This window comes from Aedes albopictus, chromosome 3 (genome assembly GCF_035046485.1).
Source record: "Aedes albopictus strain Foshan chromosome 3, AalbF5, whole genome shotgun sequence".
Classification (NCBI taxonomy): Eukaryota; Metazoa; Arthropoda; class Insecta; order Diptera; family Culicidae; genus Aedes; species Aedes albopictus.
Genome location: NC_085138.1, coordinates 68,220,420 through 68,231,601, shown reverse-complemented (window position 1 = coordinate 68,231,601; position 11,182 = coordinate 68,220,420). Strand labels below are relative to the sequence as shown.

At 47.5% G+C, this 11,182-nt stretch overlaps 1 protein-coding gene across 1 annotated transcript; it reads left to right on the top strand.

The window, feature by feature from the left end:
• The first annotated feature begins 1,945 nt into the window (after positions 1-1,945).
• LOC109410494 (uncharacterized) lies at positions 1,946-9,883 on the top strand. The gene is made up of 4 exons (XM_062857302.1): positions 1,946-2,226; positions 2,287-5,883; positions 6,165-9,361; positions 9,422-9,883. Exons 2-3 carry the CDS (start codon positions 2,797-2,799, stop codon positions 9,042-9,044), a joined length of 5,967 nt encoding a protein of 1,988 aa, XP_062713286.1. The 5' UTR covers positions 1,946-2,226; positions 2,287-2,796; the 3' UTR covers positions 9,045-9,361; positions 9,422-9,883.
• Positions 9,884-11,182: the final 1,299 nt, after the last annotated feature.

The window sequence follows — 11,182 nt, the reverse complement described above, 5'->3', positions numbered from 1 at the left end:
ATAACTTTTTTCAACGTTTAAAAAGTATCTATGTTTTAATAGTTTGTGAAGCATTTACATATTGTTAGTAAACGTTCAAAATTTCATTCAATTCGGTTTACTGGTTTCCGAGATATGACAGCTCAAAAATGCGTTGTCTAAAAAAAGGTGTTTTACCCGAACGGTTCTAACTTTGCGAAATATTAATCATTCAAGCCCAAATTTGTACCAATGATGCACATATAACATGTTGACAAACAGTCAAAATTTGAGATTTTTTGATGCGCTCTATGAAAAGTTATAGCATGCTGAACTTTTTTGTGAGAGAAAAAAAAGTTGCCTATCCCAAACATTTTGGCCATCCCCTGTATATTGAAAATCAATTCTACTCTCCTACGATTCCAATTGGAGTTTTAATGCGCACGGCCGTGCTTTATTTCGGTCCCTCACTCTACTCTACTTAATCTATCTGACCTTGATCTGGCTCGACCCGAGTTCAGGCGACGACGTCCAACGATGGATGCGGCGGCGATGGAGACGCAGGGTTGATGATAGCGCAACGGGGTTACTGTGGTATTGGTTGTTGCAGTGTTGGTTGTGGCTTATCGATGACGGGGCTGCCTATGTACACGCGTGTAGGGGCCATCCATAAACCACGTGGTCATGTTAGGGGGGGGGAGGGTTCGGGCAAAGACCACGGACCATAAAAATTAGAATTTTTTTGTATGAACGAAAGACCACGCCGGGGGGGGGGGGGGGGGTTCGAAATCTCCCAAAAAATGACCACGTGGTTTATGGACAGCCCCGTAGGCTGTCAGCCCGGGTAGAGGTGAAATACTGACGATCAAAACGTGATATTGTTATGATTGATATAAGAGATAAAAGATCTGAAAATAATATCTAAAATATGTTCCTGGAACATCTGGACAATATCAAAATTTGATATTTTAAGATCAATCGAATAGCTCGCTGCTATTGGTTATATCTTACAAAATCTAAATATAATATGATGATGATGTTCCGGGAGTAATTTTTTGATATTATTTTTAGATCTTTTATCTCTTATGTCAATCAAACCAATATCACTTTTTGATCTCCATATCAAAATATGCTCTTATTGAGCTCTTTTCCTCTACCCGGGAGTGGTGCGTGTCTTTTCTAACACCAGCACTCTCACATGCGAGTCCGATTGACTGCGGACCGCCAACTGTCTCGAGGCTAATTGCAAGAGAATCCGATGGTGATTGGCTTCCAGTCGAAAATTCTCGGGAGTCGTGGAGTCTCCCAGGCCCGTAGGTGCGATGGAGGTTCACTGGCCGGACGACGAGACCTATAGCCTACAGGCCGCCAGGCTTCTGGATCCACCAAGAGGATTCGTAGTGGTCAAATCCCCCTACAACCTACTTCCGGTTCTAGAACCCGGCAGGAACACCTTCGCATGAAGGATATGATTCCTTCACGAACAAGAAAAAGAAGAAGCACATAGACGATCCCATTAGCATCACAGATTACATACAGTTTCCTTTCACGACACGCAACAAAGGGTTTACACATTTACCTGAGCCTCGAGCAGCAGATTCAAGGTTTGCCGGAATGGTGACGTCAGTAACTATCCTATATTAAAGATCTACAACGGAACAATTTATTACCAAAACTACACCATCATCATGGCGGTTCGCCTACTCACATCGGGAACATTGATTCCCCTACACTTGGGCCTAAATTAGCTTCCACTATTATAAATGATTTTTCTTGTTTCTAAAATAGTTTAAACATAACGGTTAATACTTTTAACAAGTTACACTTTTTTTTATCTATCTCACTTTGCGTTTTCGAACAGATAACCGTCACTATTTCAAATTATAAAAATCTCACTAAATGCCGGGACCACGTCCGCTTTAGAACAATATTCGACTCAGAAATACTTTGGATGGGGTTTCTAGATTCTTTGTTACAGTTACTGTTGAGTACGCCCCTGGCGTAGATGCGCACCGTCCGATCCAACTGTTTGACTCTCGCACACTAGTACACCCAGGTAATGTACGCCACCTTCACTCTCCGTGGACATTGGTCATGCGTGACTATCCAATGCATTGTTATAGATTGATAGACAGAACACAATCAATTGATGTAAAAACACTTATCCACATTATCACGTGCAACGACAGTTTACAGAAATAACTATTAAATTTGTACTGTAGTTTATAACTAATTGGAATTAATTTGCTAATCGTGTGAACTTATTAGGTAACGATTCGGTGTTTTACTATGATGAAGTGAATTATAATCTTAGAATTTTCCCTACAGTTTGCCCATGCAAAGTGAATTTGTTATAACCTAAAACCTACTTAAGCCTATACCTACATGCAAAAGGTAACTTTTATACATAAATAATGATAAAATGCTTAAAACTAAACTATTCTAGTACGGCTATCGGAATTAAGTACGGAAAGTTGCAGTGAGTACCAGAAAACAGGCCATCTAGTAAGCAAACACATGACCTTTAGTAGTTTGATCACCGGCAAGTATCACACAACGGGACTAAACGTAAGTGAAAATGACCAAAAACCTTTTTTGTAAAACTAATATTAAACATGCAAACATAAGAAATCCGACGAATGTACAATAACTAACAAAAATATCCTGTAATGCCTCAATTTCAGGAATAAAATAATATCCTAGTTAGAACGTAAATCCTACGTCTCCGGTCGTTCTGATATTATTGATTCGGAAATCAACCCGTGCCGTTATATGTTGGCAACTTCCAACAACTTATTTTATTCGTTTACTGACGAGTGAACACGGTCAAATACGGTCATGTCGAGTCGCGGTCGGTCAAATAAAGGCAGTAATGCCGGCGGTAGTGATAGTGGTGCAATTGGTGGTGTGAAAGTGGTGGTCACCGACGAAACAGTGGAACCAGAGGCGTCCTTTCCTGGTCGGTCGTGCAGAGTTTGCCGTACGGATGATTCGGATGAAATGGTGAGGTGTGACAGATGTCTGAAGTGGTTCCACTTCTCCTGCGTGGGAGTTACCCAAGCCATCGAGAACGATCCCTGGAGTTGCAAGGATTGCGCCAATGCGGAGCAGGTTCCGGAGTGGCTGGTGAACCCGTGTGATGGTGGCGCCAAAAAGAAGCATGCTGCAGAATTCGATAGCGACAAGCTGAACCTTCCACCTCTTCAAGAGCAAGATGACCCGTTAACTCCCAAAACGTCGAAAGCTAGCAAGGTTGGAGGACAGGCGGAAAGTAAGAGGAACGAGAAGAAGGCGGCGCCGAAAGGAAGATCCCATACATCCGAGCAACCACATGCGGACCAGAAGCAGCTGAGAGGAACCAACTTACTGCAATCAAAGGAGATCGACAAGCATCCGACGAAGAAGAACAACAAGTCGTGGGCACGAGTTAGCAACCAGACGCTGCCAAAGGAAACTGGCGAAAAACCATCGACCAGCTTCGAAAAGGCAAAGTCTGTGATATCTCACGCATCCAGTCGAGCATCTAGCAGATCCTCGCAATCTCTTGCCAAGCTGAAGCTGCAGAAGCTCGAAGAGGAGAGGATTCTGAACGCGAAGAAGCTGGAGCAAGAACAAGCGTACCTGGAGGAGAAGTATAGGCTGCTGGAGGAGATGGTTAGTGAGAGAGGATCTGATGTTAACAGCGTGTCGGATGCTGTAAGCGAATGGCGTCCCCGAGCGCAATCGAGTCACCGCTCGCAGCTGGGAGATCAGCGGTCAGCCCAACACGAACCTTTTGATCTTGGCGCCGGCTCCCCGGGCAACCTCAGATGTAGGTCATTCGTTGAAGAACAACGCAGCGTGCACCGAGAAGTCCCACACTTCGTCAACCGTGTTACAGAACGTGAAGAAGATTGCTGTTCGTTAACCAAGAAGCAGTTGGCGGCCCGGCAGGCTGTTTCCAAGGATCTGCCCCAGTTTTCCGGCAACCCCGAGGATTGGCCTTTATTCATAACGACGTTCAACAACACCACGACAATGTGCGGCTTCACGAACGAAGAGAACATCTTTCGACTGCAGAAAAGCCTTAAAGGACGAGCCTTCGAAGCAGTGAAGAGCCGTCTAGTACACCCTTCAAACGTTCCCGGTGTGCTGAAGACCCTGAAAATGATGTTCGGTCAGCCGGAAGCCATCGTGCATACGCTCATTGAGAAAATTAACTCCCTGCCGCCAATAAGAGAAGACAAGTTAGAAACTTTAGTGGACTTTGCCGTCAATGTGGAGAACTTTTGCGCGACGGTCGACGCCTGCGGCCTGGACGAATACTTGTACAATACAACCCTCCTACATCAGCTTGTGAGCAAGTTACCTCCAACAATCAAGCTGAACTGGGCGCAGTACAGGATATCCTTGCCGGGAGTCAATTTAGCTGCGTTCAGTACCTGGATGTATGCCCTCGCTGAAGCGGCAAGCGCTGTCACCATTCCGAACATCACGAATACAAGACAACTTCGGAACGAAAGTCGTAGTGCGCAGAAAGGAAATGCTTTCGTGAACGCGCATTCTGAAAGTTCTTCGGCAACACCTCGTTCATCGTACCCCTCAGATGGAAAACAACACAGTGTAGGGAGTGAATGCATCGTTTGCAAGGGAACTTGCAAGACGGTTGACAAGTGCAAGCGCTTCCTCGAATTTTCTCGAGATTCACGTTGGAGTGTAGTACGAGAGTTTGCACTTTGCCGTCGTTGTCTTTGCCGCCACAATGGATTGTGCCAAGCCAAGTCCTGTGGTAAGAATGGATGCCAGTTCAAGCACCATGCGTTGCTTCACAATGATCAGAAGCAGCAATCATCAGCTACTCCGGTAGCGCCATCCTCTTCAACAGCAGTGTCTTCAGCGGCGGAAAATCACGAATCCCCAAAGGCCGGCTCCAGCTCAACAGCGCACGGTTGCCACACGCACCAGGCTAAATCAAGCGACGTACTGTTTCGCTACCTTCCGGTAGTGTTGCACGGTAAACACCGATCGATCCGTACATACGCCTTCCTTGACGATGGCTCCGATCTTACGTTACTCGATGAAGAGCTAGCCGATGAACTAGAACTGGATGGGGAAGTACGATCGCTTTGTCTGCACTGGACCGGTGGCACTCAACGGCAAGAAGTGAAGTCCAAGATCGTTGAACTGGAGATAGCCGGTGTTCACAGTGGAGCTAGAAATTTCGCTATCTGCGGTGCACGCACAGTGAACGAGCTTCTTCTGCCGTACCAGACCCTGAACATCGATGAACTGTCAACGCTATATCCACACCTGCAAAGACTTCCAATCGATTCGTACCGAAATGTCCGACCGCGGATTCTGATTGGACTCAAGAACCAACATCTCAGTCTCGCTCTGAAGTGCCGCGAAGGGAAGCCGAAGGACCCTGTCGCCATTAAAACCCGTTTAGGCTGGACAGTGTGTGGCGGAGAAACATCAGAGTCTGCAACCAGCCCAGTGCACTCTGTCTACCACATTGGATCCTGCGAGGACCACAACAAGGCAGATGAGGATCTACACCAGGTTATCAAAGACTACTTCGCGCTAGATAGCTTGGGGATCATGAAACCGAACAGAGCGCTTCTTTCCGTCGATGATCAGCGCGCGCAGTCTCTTCTCCAGTCGTTGACGAAATTCACGGGGGAGCGCTACGAAACCGGTCTGCTTTGGCGTCACGAAACCACTCGTTTACCGGACAGTCAAGGAATGGCTCATCGTCGGTTCCAGTGCCTCGAAAAACGCATGAGCAAGGACGACACGCTTGCCAAAACGTTGAGGGAAAAGATGGCGGATCACCTGGCCAAAGGCTACGTACGAAAACTATCCGATGACGAGCTGCAACAAGCTTTTCAACGCGTTTGGTATCTCCCAGTGTTCCCGGTAACTAACCCAAACAAACCAGGGAAGGTGAGAATAGTTTGGGATGCGGCAGCCAAGGCTTTCGGAGTACAGGTCGGACTCGATTATCCGGAGTCGGGTTCTGATGCTTCTCAAACACATGCCTGGGGAACGCAATGCTCTATCAAGCTGAAATTTTCACATTTTGTCAAGCCACCTTTGATTAGTAATCAGTCAACATTTCAGCTTCTTACAGCATTTCGTTTTTGAGATATTATTTTGGGAAGCGCCAAAATTCGACTCCGGATAATCGAGTCCGACCTGTATCATTGAACTCCGCTTTATTGAAGGGTCCTGACAATCTTTCTTCGTTGTTCACCGTGCTGATCCGCTTCCGTGAGCATCCCGTAGCGCTGACAGGTGATAAACGTGAGATGTTTCACCAGGTTCTCATTCGAAAAGACGATCAACATTGCCAGCGATTCTACTGGAGAGACGAAGATGGAAAAACAGCTGTATACGTCATGTGCGTCATGACATTTGGCGCTTGCTGTTCCCCTAGCAGTGCACAGTACGCAATGAATCTGAACGCCAAGCGCTTCGATAAAGAGTATCCAGAAGCTGTGGAAGTCATCGAGAAGCAGCACTACGTCGACGATATGCTCGTGAGCGTCGACACCGAAGAGGAGGCTATTAAACTCGCGGAGGATGTCAGATTTGTGCACTCGCAGGGCGGGTTCGAAATCCGAAACTGGACCAGTAATTCGCAACGTGTATTAGAAGCTCTTCGCAGCAGTAACGCCGAGGAGAAGAGTTTGGACCTCTCGCCAGAAATGACGGCCGAAAAGGTGCTTGGGATGTGGTGGTGTACAGCTACCGACGTTTTCACCTACAAAGTCGGTTGGGACCGCTATGACCAAGATTTGTGGGAAGGTCTCCGTCAACCTACGAAACGGGAAGTCCTCCGAGTCCTTATGACGATATTCGACCCCCTTGGGCTCATCGCGCCCTTCCTAATGTTTCTCAAGATCCTGCTGCAAGAAATCTGGCGAAGTGGCATCCAGTGGGACGACCGAATCGACGACAACGCCTTCACCAAGTGGCGTAGTTGGCTGCAGGTCCTGCCCCAAGTCGAGCATGTCCAAATACAACGATGCTTCCGCTCCCACTTGAATCCTGCATACGACGACGTGCAACTACACACCTTCGTTGATGCGAGCGAAAACGGCATGGCTGCTGCATGCTTCCTGAGATTCGTCCGGAATGAAGTCGTCTGGTGCTGTCTAGTAGCCGCCAAAACAAGAGTAGCTCCCTTACGATATCACTCGATTCCGAGACTCGAGCTCATGGCAGCGGTTATTGGTAAAAGACTATCCCAAACAGTTATTGATTCCTTGACCTTCAACGTCAGCAAGCGGTTCTACCACTCGGATTCCAGGGACGTCATCTGCTGGCTGTATTCGGACCACCGTCGCTATACACCTTTCGTTGCCTGCCGAGTCAGCGAGATCCTGGAGACTACAGAGCAGTATCAATGGCGCTGGGTCCCGACAAAGCTCAATGTGGCAGACGACGCAACGAAATGGGAGAAATTTCCAGACATGACTCCAGAGTCGAGGTGGTTCATCGGCCCGGACTTTCTGCGCCTGCCAGAAGAAGCGTGGCCATGCCAATCAGTGAAGGGTAGCAAGACAGATACCGAACTTCGTCCACGTCTGCTGACTCACTTTACCTTGCCGGACCCCGCAATCAACGTCTCCAGCTGGAAGCGGATGCTAAAGGTAGCCACACTAGTTCATCGTTTCCCTGCAAACTGCCGATTAAAGAAGCAACGGAAACCTATCCTTCGTGGTCCTCCATCCACAGAGGAACTCCAGCTTGCTGAGCGCTACGTAATCAGACAAGCACAACGCGAAGCCTACCCGGAGGAAACAGCTACTCTTCAGCACCCGTCGAAATCCATCCCCAAGACTAGCTCTCTCTACAAACTAACCCCATGGCTGGACGACCATGGGTTGATGCGGATGCGAGGAAGAATTTCTGCCTGTGCCCAAGCCATCGAAGACTCCAAAAATCCGATCATCCTTCCACGTGACCACCACACCACCAAACTCATAATCGCACATTACCACAACAAATATAAGCACCAGAACCATGAAACCGCAATAAATGAACTCCGCCAGAGGTATTGCATTCCTCGGCTTCGAGCAACCTACGCGAAGGTACGCTACAATTGCCAACACTGCAAAAACAATCGTGCCGTTCCGCAGCCTCCAATGATGGCCGAACTGCCCCCAGAACGACTTGATGCCTTCGCTCGACCCTTCACCAATATTGGCGTCGACTACTTCGGGCCAATGGAAGTCGTCGTGGGCCGCCGAGTAGAAAAACGATGGGGAATGTTGATCACATGCCTAACCACACGCGCTATCCACATCGAAGTGGTGCATACGTTAAGTACCGACTCATGCATCATGGGACTCCGCAACTTTGTAGCACGTCGTGGTACACCGAAGACGATCTACAGCGATCGCGGGACCTGCTTCATAGGTGCGAGCCGTGAACTACAGAACGTGGCAGTTGTTATCGACCAGGACGAGGTGATGAAGGAGTTTGGCGGAACCGAAACGACCTGGAAGTTCAATCCACCAGCGGCGCCACACATGGGGGGCAGCTGGGAACGCCTCATAGGTGTTGTAAAGCGGAACCTTATGGCAATCCGTCCACCGCATAAGCCTAACGACGAAGTGCTTCGAAACCTTCTGGCCGAAATTGAAAACACCGTCAACTCCCGGCCCCTAACCCATGTACCGGTCGATGATGAAGCAGCGCCCGCACTTACTCTAAACCACTTCCTCCTAGGATCATCCGATGGTACAAAACCACTATGTACCATAGACGACAGTGGAGCGGTCCTACGGCGGACCTGGAAGCTTTCTCAACAACTAGCCAACCAATTCTGGAAGCTTTGGTTGACCGAATACTTGCCAGAAATCACTCGTAGAACGAAGTGGTTCACCGACACGAAGCCAATAACGATGGGGGACGTAGTAGTCATCGTTGATCCGAAGCTGCCCCGCAACTGCTGGCCTAAAGGCAAAATCATTGCTACCAGCGTCAGCCCCAAGGACAACCGGATCAGGTCGGCAACCGTGCAGACTGCGACTGGAGTGTTCGAGCGACCCACAGCTAAGCTGGCCGTATTAGATGTACGGCGCGACGAATTGTAAGCCGATTGACCATCGGCGTACCCGGGGGGAGTGTTGAGTACGCCCCTGGCGTAGATGCGCACCGTCCGATCCAACTGTTTGACTCTCGCACACTAGTACACCCAGGTAATGTACGCCACCTTCACTCTCCGTGGACATTGGTCATGCGTGACTATCCAATGCATTGTTATAGATTGATAGACAGAACACAATCAATTGATGTAAAAACACTTATCCACATTATCACGTGCAACGACAGTTTACAGAAATAACTATTAAATTTGTACTGTAGTTTATAACTAATTGGAATTAATTTGCTAATCGTGTGAACTTATTAGGTAACGATTCGGTGTTTTACTATGATGAAGTGAATTATAATCTTAGAATTTTCCCTACAGTTTGCCCATGCAAAGTGAATTTGTTATAACCTAAAACCTACTTAAGCCTATACCTACATGCAAAAGGTAACTTTTATACATAAATAATGATAAAATGCTTAAAACTAAACTATTCTAGTACGGCTATCGGAATTAAGTACGGAAAGTTGCAGTGAGTACCAGAAAACAGGCCATCTAGTAAGCAAACACATGACCTTTAGTAGTTTGATCACCGGCAAGTATCACACAACGGGACTAAACGTAAGTGAAAATGACCAAAAACCTTTTTTGTAAAACTAATATTAAACATGCAAACATAAGAAATCCGACGAATGTACAATAACTAACAAAAATATCCTGTAATGCCTCAATTTCAGGAATAAAATAATATCCTAGTTAGAACGTAAATCCTACGTCTCCGGTCGTTCTGATATTATTGATTCGGAAATCAACCCGTGCCGTTATATGTTGGCAACTTCCAACAGTTACATAATAGCTTGTTGCTCTCATTGTCCCACCCGTTACAAAATAACTCATCTGCTTTAAGAATTGATTTAAGACAGTGAGTACTTCGTTGGTTTGAGTAAATAATTTGGTGGTTACAATCTCGACCACCGGGAGGCTCACCTTACCTTACCGACCAGGCTAAGGCCGGGGTGGCCTCTGCTGTACATAGTAGCCGCCTCCATTCCACTCGGTCCATGGCTGTTTGTCTCCAGTTCCGCACTCTGCGTAGGGTCCGCAGATCGTCCTCCACTTGGTCGACCCACCTAGCTCGCTGCAAGGATCGGTAAATTTGCCTCACTCCATTCATATTCACTCCTCTTTGCTGAAGCGAATCGAGAAAGATGCAGCAAACGCATAGTCGTGATCGAACACGCAACCCCATCACCGGTGGGAAGCGATACGCAAGCTGGTTGACATGGATATTCGTGACCGATCGTCGCAGTTTGGATTGCAAGCGAATGAATGAATGGCGAATGGTGACGAATGCTGGTGAGCGATCGAAGCGGCTATTATCATAACTAGAAGAGAATTTCTGCATGTAATGCATACGTTTTTAGTGTATTGTTGTTGAAATGCTAGATTAGCAAAGAAAATAATAAACATTTTTTGAAAACTTCAAATATTCGTACGCGCAATTCACTCACGAATCGCATCACCTCTCTATCGCTTGCGATGCGAATGTGGACGAATGTTTAAATTCCATGTATGGCTTCCCACCATTCGCCGGTGTTTGCTGTCGTCGCTGACAAGCAAACACACAAACTAAAGCGACAACCGTTCGCTGCTGACTGTATTCGAGTGTGGAAGAAGATGAAAAGTGGAAATCAGGAACCCTGGCTCGCTGCGCTCCACGTCTTCTTGTACCGGTCGGATGACTCTCGAAAACCTGTTTAGTCGGGTTGCTATCCGACATCCTGATGACGTGACCCGCCCACCGTAGCCTCGATTTTCGCGGTATGGACGATGGTTGGTTCTCTCAGCAGCTGATGCAGCTCGTGGTTCATTCGCCTTCTCCAGGTCCCGTCTTCCATCTGCACTCCGCCGTAGATGGTACGCAACACCTTCCGTTCGAAAACTCTAAGGGCGCGTTGGTCCTCTGCACGTGGGGTCCATGTTTCGTGCCCATAGAGGACGACCGGTCTAATCAACGTTTTGTTGATAACTTGATAACTTCGTGTTACGGCGAACTTTATTCGATCGTAGAGTTCTGCGGAGTCCAAAGTAGGCACGATTTCCTGCCACAATGCGCCTCTGAATTTCTCTGCTGGTGTCGTA